The sequence below is a fragment of the Pocillopora verrucosa genome, chromosome 11 (genome assembly GCF_036669915.1).
Source record: "Pocillopora verrucosa isolate sample1 chromosome 11, ASM3666991v2, whole genome shotgun sequence".
In the NCBI taxonomy this organism is placed as follows: Eukaryota; Metazoa; Cnidaria; class Anthozoa; order Scleractinia; family Pocilloporidae; genus Pocillopora; species Pocillopora verrucosa.
The window spans coordinates 18,576,485-18,603,253 of record NC_089322.1 but is presented as its reverse complement, the minus strand read 5'-3'; the positions used below and the strand labels follow the sequence as shown (position 1 = coordinate 18,603,253).

The 26,769-nt window shown below is 37.1% G+C and overlaps 2 protein-coding genes and 1 long non-coding RNA gene across 10 annotated transcripts in view; 1 reads left to right on the top strand and 2 right to left on the bottom strand.

Annotated features, from left to right (window-relative positions):
• Positions 1-26,769, top strand: part of LOC131777171 (uncharacterized) — a 31,766-nt gene that overhangs the window by 1,164 nt on the left and 3,833 nt on the right. The gene's annotated exons all lie outside the window — the stretch shown is intronic.
• On the bottom strand, positions 2,626-17,373 carry LOC131777170 (potassium voltage-gated channel subfamily D member 1). Of its 8 annotated transcripts, XM_059093394.2 has the most exons (5): positions 14,029-14,148; positions 11,515-11,597; positions 7,558-7,664; positions 4,771-5,902; positions 2,626-3,978 (listed from the first exon to the last, which is right to left on the bottom strand). In XM_059093394.2, exons 4-5 carry the CDS (start codon positions 5,823-5,825, stop codon positions 3,789-3,791), a joined length of 1,245 nt encoding a protein of 414 aa, XP_058949377.1. In that variant the 5' UTR covers positions 5,826-5,902; positions 7,558-7,664; positions 11,515-11,597; positions 14,029-14,148; the 3' UTR covers positions 2,626-3,788. The 8 variants fall into 8 exon arrangements, with proteins under 8 accessions (XP_058949377.1, XP_066014818.1, XP_058949381.1 ...); XM_066158721.1 differs by lacking the exons at positions 11,515-11,597; positions 14,029-14,148 and adding an exon at positions 17,279-17,373; XM_059093398.2 differs by lacking the exons at positions 11,515-11,597; positions 14,029-14,148 and adding an exon at positions 14,548-14,615.
• On the bottom strand, positions 20,642-25,830 carry LOC131777168 (potassium voltage-gated channel protein Shal). Its single transcript, XM_059093393.2, has 2 exons — positions 23,835-25,830; positions 20,642-21,472 (listed from the first exon to the last, which is right to left on the bottom strand). The coding sequence occupies exons 1-2, from the start codon at positions 25,067-25,069 to the stop codon at positions 21,343-21,345; spliced, it is 1,365 nt and encodes a 454-aa protein (XP_058949376.2). The 5' UTR covers positions 25,070-25,830; the 3' UTR covers positions 20,642-21,342.

Below are 26,769 nucleotides of genomic sequence, written 5' to 3'. Positions count from 1 at the left end.
CAGAGAAGGGGTGTATACTCGACCACGGGTACAAACTATCCAATGACTACTCAGCAGAATACAGGGGGAAAGGGAATAGGCAATCAATGGTACTCCTCGTTGCTCAATAATCTGGAAACTTCATGTTTAATCCCTTTTGATCTTTAAGGTTCCGTTTTAATAGGTCTGTAACCACTAGCATACAGAAATATCAGGTTTCCAAACCGGTTTCCATTTCCTTGACGCCATTTCGCAGTAACTCAAGTGCTTTCCGGTTGAACCGGTTTCATTAAGCACATCAGTGATCCAGTGTTTACTCACAGGTGCGCATGTGTTCTCGGTCAAATTTGCCACGTTGTAAGAGGTTGTAAACTTCTTCCGGTCGTAAACAATTCTGTACGTAAAATTACACCAAACTGGCTTGATTTCATACCAAACAGATCTACAAGAAGTGACGAGGATCTCCCCATGGTTGCTTATCGTAGCCGAGCAATTTGTGCCTTTCCATTGCCAATAGTAGTCTGTACTCGAATTTTCGAATTTTTTCTTCTTGGGATTCCATTTGTAACTTTTTACGATCACTGGTTTTACGTGATAAAAGATATCAGAACATTTCCTATTCTGCTTTACAACAATCCCCTTACCTTTCATTGCTTTCAAGTCGTTTGAGAACACCCCATTAAACAGGGTATCATTAATCTGCCGTTCTTTAAAGGTCGTGCTGTTGCCATAGTAATAGACTTGGTGGAGTATAATTGTAAATGTCTTTGTAACGGATACGGTTTTTAGGTTTTTCCCATTCGATACCTTACCCTGACGAACATGAAACGAAATGATCAGCGGAATAAACTGGCCGAAGAAAAAATACAACATTACTGCCAAAGCCATATACGCCAGTACGTTGTTCACCCATACACAACAAGATGACAATATAGCGCCCTTTCGTAAGCAGCCAAATATCTTGCAATACATGTAATTGAGCCAGAGCAACCTTGCAATTGAAATGATAACGCTCACAAGAGACGAAACGACAGCCAGAGTTTGCCAAGAAGCGAGGTGAAAAGCTGGTTTATCGACATTTTCAGGCGAGTCGCAGTAAATAATGAAGAAATTCAGAAGAAAGCAGGGAAAATCTACCAGAATTATTGTCGACAATGAAAGATACATTTTTTCTTTATAAACCCGATCTCGCAATTTTGCATCTTGACTAAGCATCTCCTCGTCAAAGTTACCTTTAAATTCTCGGAAAGCTAACCAAACAGCCCAGAAATAAATGCCTGCTCCAATGAAACAGCAAAAGAGGAAATAAAGTACAGCTACAGTTAAACCGAATTCCTTTAGATCCTCCGGCTGGGACGCGTATTTTATGAAATTCTGCCAGTCTGTTACCAAATCGAACAAACCGACTACGACGGTTATAATTAAAAATGTCCACCTCTTGACGCTGTTGCACCATAGCGAGGTACTCTTTCTCTCCTCTTGAGTCTGTCGCCCCATAGTTGTTGAAGGCATTAGCGGCTGGCTATCTTCTTCTCCCGCCTTGGCTTCGATCATGGTTAATTAATCAAGCTCCCGCCTTGCTAAAGTTCTTTCGCCCTGCGGTGGTAGACGCGTTGTTGATAACACAATGCATCATTACAAATTAAAGAACGAGGCAAGCTTTTGATCCAACATATGGACTAATTTTACCCACCAGATGAAATAATACAATGATGGCTTTTAAAGATCACTGAAATACAGCCAGCGATATGCATTAAACTGCAGTATTAGTTTTCACTTACGGACAGAAAAATTGCTTAAAATGCACACATTTTAGAGTTTTTTGGAAATGCTAATAGCTTTCATTGTTTGCTTAACTAGATATAATTTTGTGCTTTACTGTGACCGATTGGTTAGTTTCGCCATAAAAGAAAGTGAAGTAGTCTTTATTTTTTTGATATATTTATGGCACCTGTCAGCTGTTTACACTTATACACAAAGTAGGGGAGAGATCTAAATCAAACGTGTAGATGTGTGCTCTCGTTGTGAATATTAAAAAAAAAGTCTGGTTAGTTTTCGTATATAAATTCATATATTTTGACCAGAGATACTTTGTAACATAACATCCAGAAATAATAATGATAACGATAACATAAAAAAATTAGGAAATAAAACAACAAGCCACCTCCGTACTCCACGGAACCCCTACCCACCCTTCTCTCACCCCCTCCCCCCCACCCCCCCGGCAAATTGCGTCGATTGAAATTCAGACTCGCTGCTCTTGAAGAGGCGCAAAATAAATGTCAATGTTTGTTTTGTCTTGTTTTTAAATTTTTTTTGTATCGTTTCGTTTCGTGGATCCTCAGTATTCTTAACCCTTTACACCCTAACATCATTATGCATATTCTCCATACTGTTCACCATACATTTCTTAATGTGCTGGTAAGGAGAATTTTTTTAACAATCAAGAGGTTATTCAGTTGATTGTCATTTCCTCTATTCCTATGACCTTAATTTTTGATTCATGGGAGATATTGAAAGGAGAATTTAGATTCTGGTCTCTCTCAGGGATTTAAGAGTTAAAACGAACATAAGTGCCAATATCCTGTGACTTCATTGCGCGAGAACAGACATGTTTTTTCCCTCAATAAGTGCAAGTCCCGGCTGTGTGTTTTATTAAAACTTTCTTTTTCGGTAAAACACTTATTTAAGGGTCTTATTGAGGTGGTAGCTAATGGTTAAATTTTGGCCACTTTACGGAGACTGTTAACCCAAAATGACATAAAATGACGCAGAGGAAGCATTTTTACGGTTATTTTTTTTTGCGTCTAGTGGCTAAAATTTTGGATCGTTTTACGGCTAGCGGTTAACCCCACTGAGACCTTATTTTGTATTAATAGCAGGAAGATGATCTGAAGGAAAGAATGCGAGCAATCTTTTTCTTTTTCACCAAAGTTTCAACAGTATATTTAACTGATTTAAGCTGGTTACGAATAACGTAAGTATTAAACTTTACCAATTCCCCTGCATTCCATAACTCATACAAACTAAAGTAGTTGTCCGTTTTTCTTTTTACTAGAAAACTAGATTATTTAGCACTGTGTACATTAAAACCCATTTTAAGGGAATCAAAGGCAAAGTACCCTGCGATGCCTTCAAGTCAACATGGAGAAATTGTAACAATGTAACCTTGTTTTACAGAATCCATTGGTGGTCAGCTAGTGGTATACACTGAAAAACGGTTATTCTTGGCTAAAATCGATTAGCTATTATGTAGTGGTATACCCAAAAAAACATGGATCCTTAACTAAAATCAGTCAGTTATGATGTAGTTGTATACACTGGAAATAGGTATCCTTAACTAAAATCAGTCAGCTATCATTTAGTGGTATACATCAAAAAACAGGTATCCTTGGCTAAAATCAGTCAGTTATGATGTAATTGTATACACTGAAAATAGGTATCCTTAGCTAAAATCAGTTAGCTATCATTTAGTGGTAGGCACTGAAAACAAGTATCCTTTGCTAAACTCAGTCAGCTATCATATAGTGGTATACACTAAAAAACAGGTATCCTTAGCTAAAATCAAAAACAGGGACCCATAGCTAAAATCAGTCATCTATCACTTAGTGTTATACACTGAAAAACAAGGATCCTTAGCTATAATCGCTTTTGAACTGTTCTTCGGTAATATTTTGGCCTCTTCAATAATGTTACGATATATTTGACACAAGACCAGATACAAGCGACTACGATGTCCCATAAAGCTTTATGATTGTCCTCATAACACTGCTAGACTGTTGCTTGTAGCAGGCGCCTCTCGAAACAGTTTATTGTTGAGTGTTACTGTCATTCTTGCCATTGTTGTTGCCGCTTTGTTGTTGTTGTTCTTTTTCTCTGACTTCTGCGCTTCCTTCCTGTATGATGGGTATTGGAAGAGCCAACATGATGATACCTGAGAGGCAGCATAACGAACCCAAAATTTTTCCCAGATCAGTGATAGGAATCATGTCACCATACCTGAAAAGCAGAATAACATTTTTCAGTTGTCTTATTTAACAAGCCACTTTTGTGTTCTTAAAACGCTCGCTTTCAAAATGAGAAGTGCGAGACGCAGCTACGGGAGCCGTGTTTGATTTCAAGAATACAAAAAAATAGTGCCTATCACAAAGTCTTTGTACCAATCCTCCTTTTAGACCAGAGGCTTCGGGTATCTCGGAAGTAGCTTCCTAACATCGAACTCACAATTTTGAAATCAGCTAAGAAAATGATATTGTAATTGGTCTGGAATTAAATTTCCAACGATAGACTGTTTTTACAGGACGTCACGTCACGTCAGCCATATTTTTCGCTCAAACTTGGGCATTTGAAAGTAGGGTCGTTTTTATCAAAGCATCCTTTTTCACTATTTCAATTTACACACCAAAAAGCGGTTTTCGGTCATGTGAGATTTTCTTAGAATTCAGTGCGTCAAACGCATATACGTAATATAAGGTTATTACGAGCAGTAATTTGTAGGATGAAGCAGTATAATGGTTTGGATTGCAACAAGTGGGCATATTATTTTTACTTCGAATCATGGAAGAAGTACTGCAACATTCATTTAGATCCTTTTGATAGGAATAGAGCAGAAAATTAGTTCGCTTTCCCTGGGGGATGAGCAACTATCGAAGTTATCGTCTGAGCCTCCCAGAGTTCGTCCGAGAGTATGGTCAAAGTTGACTCTTTAGAAATCGAGGCCACTTTTTTGATGAGAGAAAAGGATTTAAAATTTACACCTTTCACTGGCAAGTAACGATGAAGAGAACTTACCCCACTGTCATCATAGTAATAATAGTGTACCACATACTGTCTGGAATACTCTTGAATTTAGTCTTCTGTGCCTCCATTTGTTCGATGTAGTATAGCACGCTTGAAAATACCATGTTTGTCAACAGAAATGCAAAGAACAGGAACCCTAGGTCGACGATAGCGCGTTTTAATGCCCTTCCCATCTGCCTCATGTGTTTCGAATGACGTGAGAGCTTGAAAATGCGAAAGACTCGGAGCATGCGCAGGACATTTAGACTGCTCGCGTTCTCCACCGCGGACGAAGAGTCCTGAGAGAAATGATTGAATATTAGAATGACGTAAAAAGGCGTAACTGCCAGTAAATCCACGATGTTCATCTTGTTAATGATGAATTTAAGACGGTTTTCAGAGGCGTAGAGTCTAAAGATGTATTCAGCGGTGAAGAGAATCATGCAGAACGCATCCACAGCAAAAAATAAGCGAGGGTATGTTTCTTCGCAAGTTTTATCTTTACAGCACCTCTCAGTCTCGACGATTGTACCGACAACACTAATATATATGAGAATACCGAGAAAGCTTTGAATGTATCTTCCTACTCGTGGCGGATTTTCTGTGTTTTCGAGAAGGTTCCAGAAAAATTTTCGCAGGAAAGATTTTCGTGGAACTGACTCACTGCAGGAACACTTCGAAACTTCTTCATTTTTAGAACAAATTTTCTTGGAGAGATTGTAACATTCCTCCCAGCAACATTCGTTTAGATTATCAGCTTCGATTCCGTAAAAACTCAGTTCTTCGTTGAAAGCTCCAAAGCAGTCGTCGTAGGAATAATGTAGTTTTCCATCGCGATAGTAGTTGAGAATGTAACGAAACATGTGAGGGTCTCTGTCCAGGAAGTACTCATTTTTGTCATTGTCGAAGTACCCTTTGATCGCATCGCTTCCTAACAGAGTATTTGGATGCTTTTTCAACGTGCTATCCCACGTACAAAAACGCCGACCGCTGACATTGATCGTTATTTTTTTGTCGAGTCTCTCTGTTCTTAACTTGCTGTGTCTATTTTTAGACTGGAGTGTCATTCATCAAGCCTTCAGGTAGCTTTGCAAGGGTTTTCTTTGACTAATGTTTTTGACATGGGCTGTTCCTTGTAGTTAGTCTGCAACAAAAGCATAGTTGTCAAAAACAACTACAGTTGAACCCCGATAACTCGAACCCTCGGTAACTCGAATTCCCCGCTAACTCGAAGCAAAACTGATTTCCCTTGGATTTGCTTCATATTTTTACTATAATTTTAACCCCTCTAACTCGAAACCCCGCGAACTCGAGGCAATTTTTATTTTCCTTCAGGTACTTTGTAATTTTACCCTCGATAACTCGACTTTCACTTTCGCGGACCAATGAACCATAAAATTTTGCACCGGAAGATTGCATATAAACTTATTTATATGTTATGACAAATTGACCTTTTTTGGATTTCATTTTCGTTTTTGTACTCTTACATTGCTAGAAATCTCACAATAAAACATGTATAAGTATAAAACCTCTTTAATCAAGTGTTTCTGGTCTTTTTATTTAAAACCCTTATAACTCGAGACTCCAATAACCCGAAGTGATTTAAATTTCACTTGGCAATTTGAGTTACCGGGGTTCAACTGTACATTAATAACAACGACAATTGCAAGAAAATGATGGTTTCGTGCGGTCACGAAATAACTATATGTGACACGCGCATGCGCGCATTGGTAAAAATTTGCATAAACTGTAATAAAACCCAGTTTATGTGCGTGCACTCAAGCAGTTTTTTATTTCAATGTCTGCTACGACGTTATTCTGAGAATCCAATCTTCATCATTTGCTCGGTCTGACAAGGGACTGACGCTCGAAACGTCGGCTGTAGAAAATCCTTACGGTGGCCAATACACTTAATCAGCTCAATTGATAAAAACAAATTATCTTTCAATACCCCACCGACACAGCACCACAGTTTCTTAAAAAAATCTACTTCCTTTAATAAAAAGATAACGCTGAGTGTTATATAAAAACTCTTCCTAATAGTCGCCTTCTGCTAGGTCAGAGTGTGGGATATACGAAACTCGTTTATTTATGATGTATCAAGTGAGACTTTTCAAAATTCAAATTAACTTTTTTTGCATATGTGGTGTCTTACTCGTAACTCGTGGCAAAAATATCTATTGTTCAACAATAAAACTACTTTTTTTAGGAGCCAATAGGAATATCTTCAATTAAAAGCTGAAGTATTTTGAATTTCTATTGTCTCCTTTTCAGTCTGTTTGGGTTTTTACGAGTGCGTGGAGGCTAAGTGGTTTCAGATTGTTTTCTACTACCTATTCAAATAAACAGTAAGGAACAAAACAAAAAGTAAACAATATAGTTTCATGAGGGGCATCGATACATAGCGACCAATGCTTGTAAAAATTTCACCATAGTTTTTAATTCCAAACTAGACTAATAGCTTCTTTTAAAGGTTAACACTAAATGCAAAGGTAAGCATACTAGAATCTTATCAAATCGTGTACGTGCTCAATGAACTGGACACTTCAAGCATGTTTACCAAGACTTTGACAGTATGAAAAAAACAGTGAATGTGCAATTTCCCATTGAATTTCTCCGTTTAGTCTCTTCCTGTCATAATAGTAACTAATGCATTGTAAATTGATGTTGCATTTGTGTCGCTTTCAACGCTGTTTTGCGTCGACTTGGAAAACAATGAAAATAGTCATATGGTTAGTGTCATTAAAAGCCACCCTTGTCCAAGCTAATAATAAAAATGACCCGCTTCTACCTACTTACCTTGTGTTACATAACCTCTTCTCTTTGAGCTCACATGTTACAACACAACCTGAAATCGACTTCTATAGCCTGTGTCCAATCCTCTTCAAAGTTTGACGATAGAAGTTCTGTGAATTGTAACCCGATAAGCATGTCGTTTAACCAATCAGCATTCGAGATGAACGGAAGTTTATACAGGGCGGAAGTTTATTGTGCATTATTATACATAATTCATTATTTCAAACGCGTAGTTGGTTTTAAAGAAAGAATTATTGACAGACGTCAAAGTAATTCGAATTTAACATGGAACTTCGTGAAAAAATTTTTTCGAGGAAAATTGACTCGTTTTATTTTTCTTCCAAAATATCAATTTCAACCTCGTCAAAATGTAAATACGCGGCATTTAATGATAAGGCGGGTTAACTAGAGAAAATTGAGACCTCGGCAAGGTAAAGTTAATCTTAGAAAAAATACCATAGAGAGAGAATTTCTGCAGAAGTAAAATTGTATTATATCAAATGGAATTTGAATGGAAAATGAAAGCAATTCAAATGGAAACCAAATAATATGATTAGACCACGTCGCCATTTTCATTTGTAGTTCTCATTAGGAAGCGGAAATCTTTCATTCCCGTTATTAGCGCACGCAAATGTTATTTTTAAAATTTTTGGGGATAATAGGAAATGTCAGTTGAAAAGGGAGGTTATCGCAAATAACGATAACAGGAACGTATTTGCCTCGGATATCGTCAAATGAGAGATGTTCAGTTTACAATTCTTTAACAACTGATTATGCCTGAAATTTTGAAGGAGGTAAATTGCAGTTTGTTGTAATGCTCTATATCCTTTACCATCCTTTTTCAGTGCTTTTGCATGGTTTTCACGTTTTTTATGTTTATCAGTAATCTCGCAAATTATGATGTGCAAGATTTGCAATAATGATTTGCAAAATAGAGGGTGAATGTTTAATTTAGGGATCCTCCGAATTGTCACCCTACAAGAATGACTTTACATCATAATCTAGCGGGTTTTTTTTTAAATTCAAGTTGATAAAGTTTACATAATTTTAAGGAGAACTAGAAAAAAAATATTTTTGCGTTTTAGCCTGCGTGTGCTTTATTTGAAATTAATCCTTCCAAGGGTCATGTCTTGGTTAACCCTCAACCGCATAATGACGTAGAATTTGGATGTCAAACAGAGTGCATTTTATATTTCTCCATCATTACGCCCACGAGAAATAAACCAGAAAAACAGTCAAACCCATCAAAGAAAATCAAAAGTCCATAATTTAAGTGGTCTTCAAATCCTCTTTATAAGGATGCAAACTTTTGAACAATATAGTTTAACTATATGTGAAAGATATATTTTTGCTTTCTTTCTTAATTTTCTGCCTACTGCTCGAAACGCATTGCAAAGAACACAGCAGAATATACCAACAGGCGAAGAGCTCTCAAAGACTTTCTAATTAAACTCTATAAACGGATGCCCGGAGTAGTATACGTGGTTTCAATAATTTTCCTCTGAGAACCACAAAAATATCATTATGACTCAGAGTTTACCACTAAATGTCAAAATGAGAATGTTGAGTTGCAGATGTTATTGCTCAATACCATATACCTTGCTATAAATGTGGTGAAATGTTACTCATACGCGATCCTCTTCCATCAGTACAGGTTATAAAGAACTTGAAGAATGCAATTAATCGGGGGTCATCATGTTTTTTTTTTTCGATCAGAAATAAGAACTGTATGTCAGATACACTTGTAGGTGCCATTCAATATGTGTTTGGTCAAAGTGAAAACCAGTGAATTATTTCCCTTCAACCTCCTCCACTCCCTAAAGGTTATAGAACTTCACATAATTTTTTTGCAGCGAACTGCGTTCTTTTTCTTGGTACCTGCGACAGGTATTTTGTCCGTAACGTTTTATTTATGGTACTAAATAAAGCTTTCCAACAATAAGCTGATGTCAAAGGAATCTAAAAGCAGTTGCACTATCCTACTAATAACTCTCTCTGAATTTAACGTCTGAATTCGTTCCTTCTTGATAATATTTACATTATTTGAGGGTCAGGAAAATAAAATTCGCTATTCGAGTTACCTACGGGAACACACCTATCAAAAGCTATTCCACTGAATGTAGCAGCAGTTCAAGGGAACTGCTCAGGTGATCTCTTAGTATATCAGAGAGAGTTTTTGAGTGAATGAAATTTGAAAAAAACAAGCAAAACCAGTGGAAATAACCTTTATTCCTAAGCACATGCTGGAGAATGCAGTTCAACTTTTATGTAGACGAAGAGAAGACTATGGACGTGTGTGAATAAACATTAATTTCGCTTCCCTTCGACTATTTGTTTATATTTGTCGCTCTAAAGGGGTAGAGAAGAGTTAATAAAATGCTGCTTGAATTTGGGTATTGTCAATTAAAAAAATGCTGACCTTACATGAAGACTCCACTTGAGTGAGTGTTGATATCTTTTCTCTCGCGAGTCGACTTCGGGGGCGACCCGAATGATTCACGTTAAGAATATTCTTGAGATTATCGAAAATGAGTGACACTTGACGCGGCCACCAGCTGAAAACTTTATTTGAATGATTTTTGTATAAATTTTTGAAGTACTGAGTCTGCGTTGAGACAAACTAAAATCTTAAGAGCTTTTTTAATTTCCTTCTCTGTAATTATGTGAAATAAAACTTCCAATTGAATCACATATACTTGAAATAGATGATCATATATTTTTTTTTGTCAGTATTAGTAAAACAAACGGGATTTTATCTGTATTATATGTTTTTAATGGGTGTAATCCATGACGGAACTTTATGGTTTTAGCATTACATTATTGCGCTGACAGAGAATCTCGCCTCCCGGCAACTTAAAAGGAAAATTTCATGAATTATTTTAATTCATATTTGAGGCTCATTTGCCTCTTAACTTTGGTGAAATTGAATCGTTTCAGTAAATTACCACAGTCCCCTTTTTTGCCTGATTGAACTTGCTATGACAAATTTAAGTATTTTGAAGTGTTTTTTTCTTCTGAAGTCTTCCGCTGTTCAGAAAAGAAAAACTCTGGGCCTATATGGAAATAAATTGCACATAGTACCGCGGATCTGTTTCTAAATAGGTCCTCACATTTGTGACAGAGTAATCCTTTACTTAAGATGATAAAACATAAAAATAATACTCAACTTTTAGCTTTTGCAATTTTCATTAAACAAGAGACAAAATTTGTCAATATTCAGTTGCTCTTGTTGCTTTAGAGAAAACGTAGATAATTCACTTTTTTTGACGGAAATGAATCTTTTTTGGATAATGTGAAATAGTTTGTTTACGGGTGCCATTTTCATTCAGGTTTTGTTACATGTAAACTATATTGCTACTTCTACGACGCGAAATAAATTTTGATATTTTCTCGATGTTGAAGTCTTCGCCAAATTGGAGATTAGCTTAGTTATCTCAGTGGAGAATAGGAAGTAATTTCGAGCATTATATTCGACGCTCATCACTGTTGTTCAAGCCTGTTTTTTTGTGCTCATCCAGAAACAAGTGTGTTTTTTAAATTGTTAATTTTCTTTGACAACCTATCTACCGGTGGAAATTAACTTACGAGAAGCTTGTCATTTGTCGATCATCCGTGAAAATTGATAAATTAAGCTCATAAAAAGATTACTAAAGAGCACGAGTCAGACGCCATTTGCAACCTTTTACCTTAAAAATATCAATTAATTTTTAATCTTCGATCCTTTACCTTTGAGTTCTCATTTTCCTCTCATATAGCTGGCATACGTGTTATGCCAATGTTGACGAAAGAAAGGCATACAGATGATAACATCTCTAATAAAAAAGCCCAGTCGAACACCATATTAAAGTTGATACCAAATCAGTCCAGTTTTCCAATATTTATCGTACAGTGAAATGCTTTTAGACTAACATGTGGTCTACAGCTTAATCATCAGACCTTATATGTAGAAACCATAGATACCTTTTGGATTTGCACTCGATCACAGCTCCCTTAATTAAGAGAAGTTCGCAGTTCGGTTTTTGAAAGTGACCTCTACTAGTTTTCTAGAAGAAGCAAAATAAGACAAAGGTAACCTTTATTTAAATTATTCCGTTTTCCTATTATGTTTATCGTTCCACTATGAATTGTTTTTTATTCTTCTCTAGCTGATCACTGAAACACTGAAAACTGCTACGGGTCTTAACCTACGGATATGCAAAGATACAAAAATTTAAGGAAATTGAAAAACATTCGGTGAACATCAAGATTTTCGCAAATTTCTTGTGACGAGCATGAATTGTTCTGAACTCGTCGAACAAAACAGCCGTGGAAGCGACGCAAGGGCAAACAAAATTACCTGCCATTTACAGAGAGGATTTCCTATGACCCCCCCCCCCTAGTCTTGCTTCTCGTTTGTGAAAGATCATTCTGCCCTGTCTCGTTCAGTTTTGCACTTTTTTTTTTTTTTTAAGTCGAGGATAGCTTGTCACTTTTAATTCTACGGCTATTGTTTCCGTATTTGCATCGAATGTGCAGTTTCTTTGTTTATACTAAACTTAGCCGAACGCTCTTTTGCTATTTCTTTGATACAATTGCAAGCCATTCAACCCTTAATTATACGGAAAAAGATTTTATCAAATACTTGGAAAAGTAATGTACCAGTCTGTGCGTTTTCACGGTCCTTTCACTTCATCGCGAAATTTAATTTTCCAATTTTGAATTTCCATATCTGTAGAACAATTATTACGCAGATAATGATCAAGCTGCTTTTAAAAATTATGCATATTTTTTCTATACTTGTCGGAAGTAGAGCTCATGCAAAAATATTTGCAGAATTCTAAATCACAAGAACATAATGTGACACCCACAATTTCAGTTTTGTATAAAGTAAACATCTTCCTAGGTTGTGTGAACTTATGTTCTCGAAAATGAGCATTCGAAAGCAAATAGTTTGTTAGAATATAAGATGCAGCAGTCGCGAAGACTAGAGGTCAGTTTGACCTTTACTGTCGGAAAACGAGCAGCTTTCATCAGTGTAAGCTTCATGGTCCGCGCTAATGGTAAATGGTACAATGGTACAAACGCCAAAATGAATTAATGTTTAAGACTCTGTGCGGGTGCTTGTTTGACTCACAATATCGAAGACGACAATTAAGATTATTTCATGTCTAGAGAGTTTGCGTTCTCTTAGCAGGGTATTGATACATTAATACCAAAAGTGCAACCGCGATTTTTTACGTAACTCGCCCACCAGGAATAGTTTCTCCTTGGTAGCCTTTGCCCGTCGAGATCCGAGTTTCACTGACTCCTCTTCCCCTAAATTGTTTTTAATTCAGGCCACTTTAATTGGATTTTCGCCTCACAAATTGCGCTTTTACTTATCTCTGACAAAAGTAGTGAACAATAGGTCGATATTGAATCGTCAGTCAAGGTTTTGGGAAACAAGTGAGAAAAACCTAAAAAGCTCAAGTCTCGTTTCAAACACCCGCGTCTAATGATAGCTAGAGCCTATTTGGGGCCCAGTGAATCGAAAAGATGGAATTTTTCCTTCTGAGAGTTTCGAGTTTCGATTAACAGCGGTTTTTAATTATTTTCTCAGTTGAAGCCTTGTCTACAGTGAAAGCCATTCCTACCGACAGTACCTGATATTCTCAACCGTGTTCATGATTACCTTAACCAATCGCCGTCGATAAGACCGGACATTTGAATTAGTTTATATGACATTTTTCTGGTAATTAGTTTCAATATCCATCTTTTTTAAATTTATAACACCAACTGTCACTTGACTTTCTCAGTGGCACATGCAAATTTCTTTCAGACATCGGAATAAAAGCTCCTTATCGATTTTGCATTTCCTTTATTGTTATATCTTCTAACTGCGCTAATAAAGAAAAGTATTTCTTGGGTACTGTCTCTAAGTAAAAGCATTTGGTATTGTTGTTTGATTTTCTTAATTCTCCAGAGTTTTTTCACGTGCGATTCTCGTTATTGACGTAGTATTCGGTATATATTTAGTTGCGTTTGTGTATTGTATGTTTTTGAAGGGTGCAAAGCTGACAGTAATTTCAACTTCTCGCTGTTTTATGAGTATAGCAACATTTCTTTTTATCAAAAGAAATTGAAATTCAAAGTCGAGCATTAACCTTGGTTGACGAGATCAACTTCTATGGCTAAGTAAAAGAGACATAATTTCGAATTGTTAGGTGGAGAATTCGAGCTATGATATAATTTCGTCAGATTGTCTCTTGCGCTCGCACTTAAATTAAAATCTGAAAAGCGATTTGCTATATTTTCATAGTAAAGAATATCATTTGGTAAATGAGTTCCGTCGGCTTTTATCTGAAGAATACATCGCTACAGGGAAATATTTCAGTGGTCTTTTTCCCATGTAATTAGTCTAGTTTCCGCGGACAAGAGACGATGCTTCTTGTTAAACAAAATCCACAAATATTATTGCCCTATCGCCGGCATTTTATAATAACAAGGATTTCCTACCTTGAAAATGTACCTTAAACATTTACGCCGAGCCAGACATTCCGAGCGCAGATCTGACCGTCGACATCTTGACTTCTCACAAGCAGAGGGTTATTAAAAGCCTTATTGAACACAAACTGATTAGAATTTGTCTTGAGTGGCCTTGCATATCTAAGATAAACGCAAAGGCTTCTTATTGGCTGTTACAATTGCGTGGAAACCATTTGTTGCTCGAAAGGAAAACTTCTATGGAGGAAGTAATAACATATTGCTGTAAATGTTTGTTGACATTATTTCCCCTAAGTAAATTTTGATGATATAGGCCATAGAACATATTATTAGTATTTGCCTTAGGATGTCGATCGACCATTCTGTGTCGGAAATCTTTTTGTTAGCTTTGCATGAAGCTGGAATTAAGTCGCACTAAGAGCATCAGAAGCCACTAATTAAAAAGGAAAGATTATGCTTGATCCTGCAAAGTAAAATTCTTAATATCAATTCGAAAACTCAAAGGATAGAATTTAGTTATTTGATATAAACCTTGAGGGGGAGATGATAATTGCCGTAATGTCAAGGTCATTCTCTTAACTGTCGATTTGAGTCGTCAAACGAGCGCTTTTGTGGTCCCATTCAGAACCTGTAACATCAAAATTAAAAACTGCACAATATCGTAGCCTCTTTTGTTATTAAGTTGACAAGTTATTCACTTACCAGCCAATGGCATCAATATATTGCCCTGTCAGGACAATGAAACTTGAGAAATTAGATGTCTTTGTTTCTTCTAAATTGCCGCGCGCGATCAATGTACAAACGCGTTCTACAGATTCTTATACAAATAAAGGTATGAACAATAAATAGCTTTTCTAGCAATGAAAGTCTTTTGTTATTTTATTAATTCCAAAGATATTCTGAGGCGCTTTAAATATTCAATGTTAAAATCGATGTTACCGGGGCTTTGTTATCCTATTTCGATTCTGTTCATATTTGATTTTATCTTTTTGTCTTATTTAATTAATATGTTTTCTGTCTATCTATTTTTGGGTGTAGGTCAAGTGAATTACCCAGGACTCACAAAGGAAAACAAAATTCTTGAGCGCATAACTACTAGCTGATCCTCAAAAGACACCTGCAATTGAAAAAACTGCAGATTCCTGTCTGCTTTTTCTCTCTCTAATCAAATTGATTCGGCGAGTTAACTTTCTGTCCAAAAAACAAAAAATTGAATAAAATCTGTACGTAAAGAAATGGCAGAGAATGAGACGTCAAAAAAAAAAAAAGGAATTGTTTGCTAAATCTAACCCTAACCGCCGCCTGGTTAGCTCATTTAGATGAGCAGCGGACTACTGAGCGGGAGGTCGGGGTTCAAGGCCCGGACCGAACCCACACTCAGGGTCTTAAAATAACTGAGGAGAATGTGCTGCCTTTGATATCTGCAAGCGGTTAGACATTCTAGTGTTCTCGGATGAGTACGAAAATCCGTAGCCTCCGTCACCTGCATCTTCTCGGTACTAGTTAATGGGGGACGTTAAAGAACCCACACACTCATCGCAAAGTGTGGGGAACGTGTTGGTGTTGTGGTCTGCCCCTAGAAGAACCTTTACGAACCTGACCGAATCCGAGCATATAAGCCTTGTAGAGAGGAAATGCTCGTAATATGATAAATATGGTAATATATGGTAAATATTAGTGTTTGGGTAGTGTAACTTTTGTTGAACATACTTTCCTATGGAAAGGAAATGCTCGTAATATGATAAATATGGTAATATATGGTAAATATTAGTGTTTGGGTAGTGTAACTTTTGTTGAACATACTTTCCTACAAGCATACTACACACATTTTATTTGTTTTGTAGTGTGTATGTGTATCAATTGTGTGTTATATTTATGTTGATTTTTTCCTGAATCTAATTTTCTCATATCTAATGAGAAAATAATGATAATAATGATTATTATCATTATTTGTTTTGTTTTATTTATCCTACGCACTGCTTTGATATTTTTTATAAATCTTTTTATCAATCAAGGAATGGTGTTACGAGTAAATCTATCTCTTGCCCTTTTTTCCCTTTATATATTCCTTCTGTAAATGTGTTCCTCTTGTATGCTTACATGGTGGTGAAATAAATCAATAAAAAAAATCAAAATAGTTTCGCAAACTAACGTTACATGCGCAAGGCATAAGTATAAAAAGTTGGTAAAAACCGTGAATATGCCGGCAGCGTTACGATGTGTAAATTGCATCGGAGAAAAACAGTCCTACAGAAACTTCTCTGCCAGCGCCGCGCGTGTCAAAGATTACGTGGTAATTTTTTTTTCGATTCTAGTCCTTAATCACGTTTAGCAATCAGTTCAAATCTCTTAGATATTGCTAGAGCTTGGTTTGGTTACTTTGCTTGTCCATACTCTTAACCAGCAATTTATTCTTTGCTTATGATGTCATAAACATATGAACTGAGAAAACAAAAGTTTTTCGTCCCCTGAAGCTTTACAACTATCATATAAGCCTTCTTTGAGCGCAAAAGAAAAAAAATTGTGAGGCTCTTCAAGTGAGTATGGAATTTTATACATACATATATATATATACTTCCGGCGACAAAGTCTCTGGTGTAAAAAAGATATTCTTCTGTACACAATTAACGCAGGGATAGTAATAGCCAAGTCAACAATTTTGTGTTGCGAATGAGAGAAGCTTTTAGCTAATTATCAACGTGAACTTGATGCAGGTGAAATGAATCGTCGAGGAGAATTTTAAAAATTTAAGTTGCCATTTTCAGCTGTTTCAAAGAGCAAATATACCTTTTTTCCAATCTTTATTTTTTTTTTCACTCATAGGAGAAAACTGTCGCATGTGGATGATATCTTTGACTATCCTCTCAGGACAACAGTGTAAATTCATAATTATATGCATGTTGTTTAGTGTCTTTGTTACGACAAAAGTAATAGAGAGAAACACTTTACTTTGCGTAATTTGCATAAGGTGACCTACAATGAATAAAACCTTCTATACCTACCTCAATGCTTTGGTCAAGAAGGCTTTTATTTTATTTCTGGTTCAACCAGCACCTTCGAATCCGCTCCGAAAGTTCTTAATTCAGTCATGGTGAGTTAGGGTCTATTTGTTCATATATTAATTTAGCGATATGGCTTAATTCTCAGCTATCCATGTCTATCACTACCGTCTTCAAGTGTTGTTTGACTTCCCACATTGAAATTATTACCTAGTTGATTGTAGGCGCATTTTATCCGACAGCTTATTCTCAATAAATCATACCTCTTGAACAGAAAGAGCCTTAAAACAGCATCCCCTTTGAAGTAGCTGCCGCCTTCACAGACATGTAGACAACGTTGACTAATAAACTTCTAGAAATAACCCGCTGAATTAAAGCAAATTGAAAACAAATTGTGGCTGTTCCCAGTGCATTTTCTTCAAAAAAATAATTTCCACATTACATAATTAACTTTCAATCAGCTGCTTCGTTGCGATTGGTCCAGAATACAAGAATCACCTGGTGTTTGATCGAGTGCTTTAAAAAAAATTATAAAAATCAACATAAACAAGTAAAACTAAACTGAAGTTTAGATGCGGCAAAGAATCATAGTAGAAATTATTTCATTGACTTAAAGAAATTGGCTATATTATTTTAGATTCAGTCTAATTTCGCGTAAGTTTTAGCCTGTCTTATTTCACGGGTCGAATTCGTCGGTAACTAAAGCATTCATTTGTTTTGGAACGATTTGCAAGACAAAAAAACCATACCTAATTTTGAGGTGTTGGAGGAACACGTCCACAATACTTTTACTAGGTAACTACTATAGTTGTTGATTACCTTAACAATGGGTTTGCATCAGACAGACTTAAAGGTGGTACAACATAATAATTTTATATATTGGAAGAAATGGAATTCGTCGATTTCAGAGCATGAATTATCCAAGATATTCAATGATCGATCACCAACTTCATTCATATTTCGCCTTTCATTAGAAGGTGCAGTAAGTCCGTTTGTGATGAAGAAACAAATCGAATCCCTTTACTTATGCTAACATTTTTTATTTGCGATTTTAAAGCAGTTTCTCCTTCGTACTCCAAAATGTGAACAATGAGAACATTCGCATACAAATTGAAATTTATGTTTGAATTTAAATCCTCTTCCTAAAAAATATCGACTTATCTGGCTCACTGTAGAGGAAGCAAAAATTTGGCAAAAATGAAAACAATGCCGTATCGATTCGTTTCATGATGTCTGAAATACTAATTTGCCTCTTTTTCTAAAGTAGTTCCATATTATCTATTGGCGATTTAGGCCGCAATTATACACCAGCAAGTTTCTTGTGGCCACGAAAATGGAAAACGTGACAAAATGTTTTGTAATATTTAGGAGTGAAGGAACGTTTGGATCGCACCAAACCATGTGCACGCCCCTCGTCAAATTTCTGAAAACGTGGTTCACGTTGTTTATCGGCATAAGAAAACATCTCTGAGATCTAATAGTATCTAGTGTGCCAGAATGTGCGACTGCGTCAAGTGGGCAGTTGTTCAGAGGTTCCTAAACATCCCAATATGCAATCGTGATTGAACGATTGTCAACAGATAACCAAACTGATGGAACATATTGCAAAGCGGACTTAATGTATGGAAACGTGGAGAACCTTTCCTTTTTCTAAGTTTTTTTGGCGGGGAGAAGGTGATAAGTACTATATTTCTTATCTCGATAAACAATTATCACGGGAACCTTAAATGGTTTAACCTTAAACCTTATACTGAGATTTTTCCGTTGCAAGTGTTTACAAGTTTTCTTTGCCAATGCATGTAACAAGGGATGTTTTCCGTAGCAGATGCTTTCGAAATTTGCATAGGGTTTATCTAACGGGTCCTTTTTTAGCCCCTCCTCGTATTCAAGTGAATAAATCTTTCTCCATCGCTCCCTCGCTCTAGACAGTATAGAGGAGTGCACCCAAATTTTGTAATTTGATTACACCTGGCAACAGCTCTAACCTCAGCGATTATCCTAATGGACTTACCAAACCGATCCATTCAAGGAAAGAATTCCCTCGTTTACTAAAACCGTTAAGTCAGGTCAGTCAGTTTTACTATTGTATTCATAACAGTGAAGAGGTTTTCTGGAAGACTGACTGACAATTACTGTTTGGCTTGCCAGTTCTGAGTAATGATAAGTATTCTGAGATTATGCAGCTCTCTCAAATCTCTTATTTTGGGGTAATTGCCTAATGAACTCTTATTAACTTACCAGTTTGCAACGTGGTAGCCTCTCCAATGCTCAGGTGAAACTAATGAAGTTTTTAAGTTGAGGACTTCTTAACACCTCTGCACTTTTCAACCGCAGTGAAAACAACTGACCTGATAAGCTTTCCTTTCTTTTTTTAAGTGTCGAATTCAGCACTTGTTTATCCTTGAGTGGCAAAGTACCTGTCTCGAATGTAGCATGAAGGAAATTTTTTAGGTACAAATTGAATCAAGGACAGACTTGCAGTACACGCGTGTGGTCTGAAGACACATTTTAGCTGAGTAAACAGGTTAGTCTCCTTGGTAGGGAGTTTAAGAAAACAACTTCGGCAACGGTAACGGCAACGGCAACGTCACTAAAGAAAAAGTAATTTTAGTAACTAAAAAGTAATAAATTATTCTGCATTCTCGGGAAAACAACAACGTAAAATAACTAGGCTTTGCGTTGTCTGGAAAAGGTGAACGACGACGGTCTTTTTAACGCTGTGTCCCATATTCATTTTCGAGAAAGTTTTGACAGTGAGAAACAAACTAAATGACGAATATCGCGAGATTCGTAGGTAAAATATGGGTTCATTTATTAACCGACGTCGTCCGCGGCGTTGCCGTCGTCGAAAGGAGGGAAAGCGACGTTCGAAAGAATAAAACAACATGTAAGAGTTGTATTGAGAGTCAATACAAATACGGTGTTTCTGGAAATTTACAGAATGCAAAATCATTGACAGAGAAAATTGGACAATTCTGATGTCATACTATATGTGGCCCCGTCCCTATCTTGATTGGCCTTTTTTGGATGCAACCGCGGGCGAAGCTTTCCCTACGACGCACGGTCGGCAAGGAAAGCTCTCCGTAAAAGGCTCGATATGCACTGTGGGTGGCAAGCCCACGGTCTTTGTTTTATGCCGTTTTTGTCTTGCGTGTAGGATCTTATTAGATGAGTAACGTGATTGTATGCTTTGCCGGTCATTCAAAACAGAGAGATTCAAATTGAGTCGCGTTGCAAGTGAACAGTGAATTTAACTGGGAAACGGTCAGAGACGACTGCTCTGCCCTCTGCACTTCACTGGTATACCTTTCTAGATTAATAATTCATCCACAGAAGCTTTCATTCGACTGGCATCGAATTCTTTAGAGACAGCATAAACGAAATGAAAAAACACAGGAAATGGTTATTAATAATGCGGAGTACGATTTATGAACACTTTTCAATGCCTTCTGCGGAGCTATGTTTATCCATAGGGTTACACCGGCTTAAGCTTCAGACTTTTGACCAAAGTGGTTCACCTTTCCTATAGCTAAATTGATCACTGATGCGCGTCTCTTTTCTTATTTGATGTATGTCGTAAAAGTAAAAGAAAGGGCAAACGAAGCGAAATGGCGTGCAATTGGCTAAGCTTTTTATTCATTAACTTCTTGGATCAATTGATGGATACTTTCAAATAACTAATTTACAATATCCCTTTCCTTTTAAATGCCTCTGGTCTAGACAGGGTATTTGTACACCCTTCTTTAACCCTTTCTTCCCCAGGAGTGACCAGCATCCAAATTCTCCCTACAATATCCTCCTGAATCACACATTGAGATAATGAGAATAAAGGAAATGATCACCAGGGAAGGAACCTTATGATTGGCTAGCAAATTCTCCTTGTCAGCACCTTAGGAAATGTATAAGGAACAGTGTGGAGAATATGCATATTGATGTTAGGATGTGAAGGGTTAAATGCAGTAGCAGCCTCTAGACCACCAAAACAGCACGCATACAGGTCACGTCTTTTTGAGAGAACTGTAAGTATTTCAGGATCTGATTTTGCAAGACTGCATGACGCTTCAAGTTTAATTCCATATCCATGTGTGACGCTTACAACTTTTCCTTGGAGATTTCACTCATCAAAGAAAAATTTTTCGATATTTACTTTAGCAAAGACAACCTATGGACGACGATGCTCTTCAGCTCCGCTCGCTTGTGCGTGATTGATCAGCAAGCCCAACTCATTTTTGCTCTGAGTCCGGTAGTCAATGCGGTCATAAGCTGATATTCTTAGTTATTTTAATTTAATAAATGGTATAAATCTGAAAATATCGGCGCTTTCCTCTCAATTCTGCACTATAACCTTTTTGTCTTGCATAATAGGAATTGGGAGTGACATTATTACCACACCACATACACAGCACATTCCACCAATTACCTTCCCTAATACTGATACAGGTACAACGTCACCATACCTGTAAAATAAAGTAAAACAAAAGGACAAATAGTTTGTTTGTTTAGCTACAGTAAAGACTGCGTGCGGTGCGTGGCAAAATTGATTGTTGAGCGCTGTTCAACTCGGGGTCGAAAACCAAAATCAATATGACCTCATGGGCCAGTCAGAACAAAGCAAATTGTACAAGCAGTCAATGAAAAGTAAGTTGGAACCCGATCGCTTGATAAGTTTTTGAGGCAGTCACAGAGCGCACTAAAGCAATCCAAGAGAATCGAGGATTAATTTCGAAGCTTGTTTGAATATAGATGGATGGGTTTCCAGTTTTCTGGTTTAGGCGACCTTGGAAGGTTTTTTTTTTTCCTTCTTTTTCAAAGAAAATGTACAAAGTAACTTAAGATACAGACAGCGTAGTCGAGTGGTGAGACAGTCACGCTCGCAATGCGGAGGTCCTGGGTTCGAATCTTGTTTTGATTGAGGGAAATCATGGCTTCAAATCCTCAACCACGCTTATAAATAGCCAATTAATCTGCTTCCTCACTGCTTATTCTTTCGATTTGGTTTAATTGTTTGAGGTTATTTAAAGAGGGCCTTAGGTCTATCTTTGTTTCTGCCACTGTCAAATCTTACCTTCTATAAATAAAACCTACATTAACACTCTATCTCGGTGTTTTTGCTTTTAGTAGATCTGAGAGAGCATCAGTATTAACTGTCGAGAGAAAACTTTCCCACGATAGTTTTCACAGAAAACCTATAATTAATTTGTTGTCGTTTCTTGAATATTCCAGAACTCATTTATTTGTTTTATTTTTCTCCGGAGAAAACAATGAATAACTTTCCTAGCAGACTATTAATTTCTTTTAAAATTTGGCTACCAGACTGTTTGCCGATCTGTTCTGATGCCCATTAGTCAAAACACGATAATTGCCCTAAGCTTTATGAAGACTTTTTGGACTTTTTTTTCTCTTTTGACATCATGCTTGAGACAGCTGCCCCAATCACTTTCAGATGGTAACAGGAATTGGTAAACGATCTAAAATTGAAACACCGTCATTTGAAGAAGGAAATATTACTGACACGTGAAAACATTGAATAAAAACTAAAATAGAATTAAGAATATGTAAACAGGTAAAATAGCGACCGCCTTTATGTAATTTCCCATTCACGTAAAAAAATGGAAGGTGTTCAAAATTTTGGGTTAATTTATGGGTTGTCACGTTGGGATAATATCACTGGCGCCTATGAGTTTTTAGATTCTTAGATGAAAAGAGCAAATATCAAAGCTTCTATCGTAAACGATAAGTATCGACTCAAGTATTAAAAAGCTTTTGAATTAACTTTGTATCTCAGCCAGACGCTTCTAGTTTTCTGTTATTTCAAATATTTTGCTATGGAAATAAAAAATAAAATAAAAAAAAACACTTTTTTTTTGTGAATGGAATGATCGCGTGACATTTATTTTGATCAGTTACTGTCGATAACTCCACCACAAATACGAAATACATCCGAGAAACCGATCATTACGGCAACACATGCAAAACCTGTGTCTGTAATGTTACCTAGCAACCAGTTTTCAACCAAAGCGTAAGTGGACATAGATGTAGATTTTCATTGTGTGGGTCTCTAACCGGGCTTTTTAGTTAAAGTGAATTAGAAGCTATTGGTAAAACTCTTGTTTTGAGCGCAAGAAAAATATCGAATGCCCACTAAAAAACCACATTGTCTATGCCCTTAGGGGATGTAACATTAAGGAATTTTCCTGTTGAGCAAAACAAGATAAACGTTCTTTGACTCAAAACACAATTGCACCACATAGACCGGTAGTTTGCTCGTAATAGGTTTACCCGATCGATGTCTAAAGTAAAACTTGAAAAAACTTAACACAAAACGTCATGAAATGTTTCGGTTGGTATACTAATAAGACTGTGTTTGCAGCCGATTAAAATTATATCGCCTGAGGCCTTGTCAAAGCATCTTGATGCAGTTTTTAGAAGCTCAAATAAAATTGATCAGTCAGTTCCGGGATTCAGCAGTTGTTTTAAACGTGCAATTCAATTCAGTCGTGCTAAACTTAACTTCATATAAAAAGGGAAAAATTTGCAAATAGCTGTAGACTCATCCTAGTAATTTGTGGATAGGCTTTAGCCTGACTAGAACAAGTCGTATAACGCAAGTCGAGTCATTGCTCGGCAAGGTCTCCCTGCTAAGTTTTATTTTGCGCCAACGTAGTTCAACCCATAAACCTCGTGTTATTGCCGCGCTGAGTCGAAAATAACCCAATTTGAATGACTATCAGTTATACCAATAGTAAATATGGATTTGATAGATCTTAGATTAATATATGATGATTTATTCAACTTCAATTAACTGCAATGTTGCCTTACCCGGTAGTCATCATCGTCACGCAAGTGTACCAGAGGGAATGAGGAATACTCCGGAAATCTTCCCCACTTTCCACAAAGTACAACACACTCCCAAACAGCAATATCCCTAGGGTGAACGTGAAGTACAAAAACAGCAGATCTGTTGAGCAGTTTCTTAGGGTATAGAGCAAAGACTTCAATCTCGTAGAGCCTCTGGTTAATTTCATTATCCGCGCGACACGTAGAACACGTAGAGTTATTAAAAGCGTAACGCTGTCGGTGGTTACGAACTGCGTCGCAATGAGCGATATATAGTAGGGCAATATTGCAAGTAAATCTATCACATTGAAGAAATCTTTCATGAATGCACAGCGTTTCTTTGACCAAGCGAATCGTATGAGGAATTCTACGGTGAATACAGCCACAAAGGTGGCGTCAAAGGCGAAGAACAAGTCGGGATAGAGCACTAAACATTTCACGCCATCCTCGCAGTCAATTGTCTCCACCGTTGTGGTAGCCACGCTTAGAACTATGAACAACCCATACAAAAAATAAAATAATCGTTGTGCTATTTTGGATTTATGCGGTTGGCATCTGCAATTTATTTCACACTTGCGTGTACTCGAGCACTTTTCTGTTGAGTTTTCACTCTCTTCAGAGTGTTTCGCCCGTATAAATTCAGCTCTCTTATCCGACTTTTGTCGTGTGTTGCCGCATCGTTTCTCTGTCAATGGTACATGATTTGGGCTTCTACTAGGTTGTGTAAAGTTTTTTGACCTCGTCGCGGGAATCTTCTTTCTTTTAATAATCCCTTGTTTATTTTCTCGTTTATTCCAATCGAGGTAATTACCAGAATGTACCGCCTTCATGCTAGCTTTCCTCACGGCGTAGTGACACGGGTGTTTTTCTTTCTCATCAGTGTTTGTTGTGTACCAGCAACAGTCCTCGAGTTCACAAATAGGAATCCCGAAAAAGTCGAGCTCGTCCTTAAAAGCAACGGGACAATCGTCGGGCGATGAGTGAAGCTTCCCGCATTGGTAAAAATTCAATATGTATCGAAACAAATATGGGTCTCTATCGAAGAAATATTCCTTCTTAATAGGATCAAAAAACCTGGTTAACATCTCGCTTCCGAGAAGAGTATGTGGATGTCTTTGTAAACACTTCCTTTCTGTCGTATACCGTTGTCCGCTTACGTTTAATACAATACGATGCTTTTTGTGTAATTCGTTATTGAAGTGAACACGCCTCGCCATGTATAGTTCACTAAATATCTCCTTCCGAAGAGCAGGCCGTCTTAGACTCCATGCTAAATTTTTATGTTTCTTTCATGGAACTTGAAATTCTGCGACGCGGTCAGTGGCTGCAAACCATGAACAAACGAATTATTCGATGTCTCGACTTTACCAAACGGTTCCCTGCAACTTGTTGGTTAAAACAATGCCAAGACATCGATTGACGTACTTGTAAATGACCAGGTTGTTATTATGAAGTTTAATAATCGTTTACCAATGGCTCAATATGCCAAACAGGAACCTTAAACTCGGGCACGCAGAAAATTAATCTTTTAAGAAACATTTAGTGTTCGTAACAGTCCATACGCATATGTAAATGACTCCTTGCTTGACAGTCCATATAGAATTTCATATTTGTTCAACTGTGAATGTTAATTTCCAGCGTTCAGCATTGTCCATCAACAGTCAGCACGCTGAGCCGTTTCGTTCGATATTTCGGCGCTACTCCCGGTGGTCTCGCTAAATCATCTCCTTATATCACTCGACATCCGGGTTAAAGATCGTTGCAATCGCTTCAAAATTTTTTTCCCAACGACTGCGCTACAGAGGGTTTCGCCTGTACTAAGTCCTTATTAAAAGCATAAAATTGGCGTGGGTTTTGAATTTAAATTACTAATAGCAAAACAGGGCGACCATGTGGAGAAAAAACATGGTGTATCTCAGTGGGTTTCTCCCGTCTTGTGGAGAAAATAAAATAAAAAGCACTTTGAGACGAACACAAAATTTGTAACAATTTGCGGGGACACCGACGTCTTTTTAACAATGTGAATAGATAATTATCCAGGGAAGGTATGAATTACAAAGCCATTTACAAGAGGCCTTGAACACATCTTAGCAAAATTGGGTATAGCGTTTAGGTCACTAGATTGTACCTGATGTTGGAAATATTAATTATCGTGTTTCTGTTGCTGAAAAGATGTAGATATTGAATTTGCTTTTACCTCAAGATCATTAGCTAGAATCAACACATATTTCCTATCTGATATATCCTAGCTGTTCGAGGTTTTTAAGACTATTTATTGACTTTAATGCATTGTCATTGGACGCAGTCAAAAGGAGTCTGATTATAGGTGAAATTCTCCTTTCATACAAAGAAACCTGTCGTTGTCAAGAGGGGCTCCTTAAGTGCGGGAAAACAATAGGGTGACCTGCTATGCATTGTTTGGATGAAAAACAGTGCAGATGTTTTCTTATTAGTCATTATTAATTCACTTTTATGTCCTTCAAGAGCTTTTGTCGGCCTTAATATCAAACGTTTTAAAGTAGCTTAGTACTGACGGCTTTACAATTAGAATCCAATTATTGCTACCGTCACGAACTAACCAGAATTTTTCACGTGTAAATCTCGCGTATATCGCGTTATGCTGCGAAACCTTTTTTTTTTTTTGGTTTTGTCTTTTTTTTTTTGTCGTGGGGGATGACACGTGTTTTTTATTTTGAAGCGTGCGATTTCACGAGAAGTTCCTCATTGTGGTGGAAAATTCCCCTTATAGAGCAAGCGTTTTCGAATCTGGTTTGAATTTCATTTGTTCGACAAAAAAAAAACGACCCAGCGTTTGGAAATTAGTGTGAAAAACTCTCTCGGCTGTAAATAGTTGCCTGGGAGTTCATCGTCTATGGATGGAATCTCTTTAAAATGTTTGTAAATCTTAATGATTACA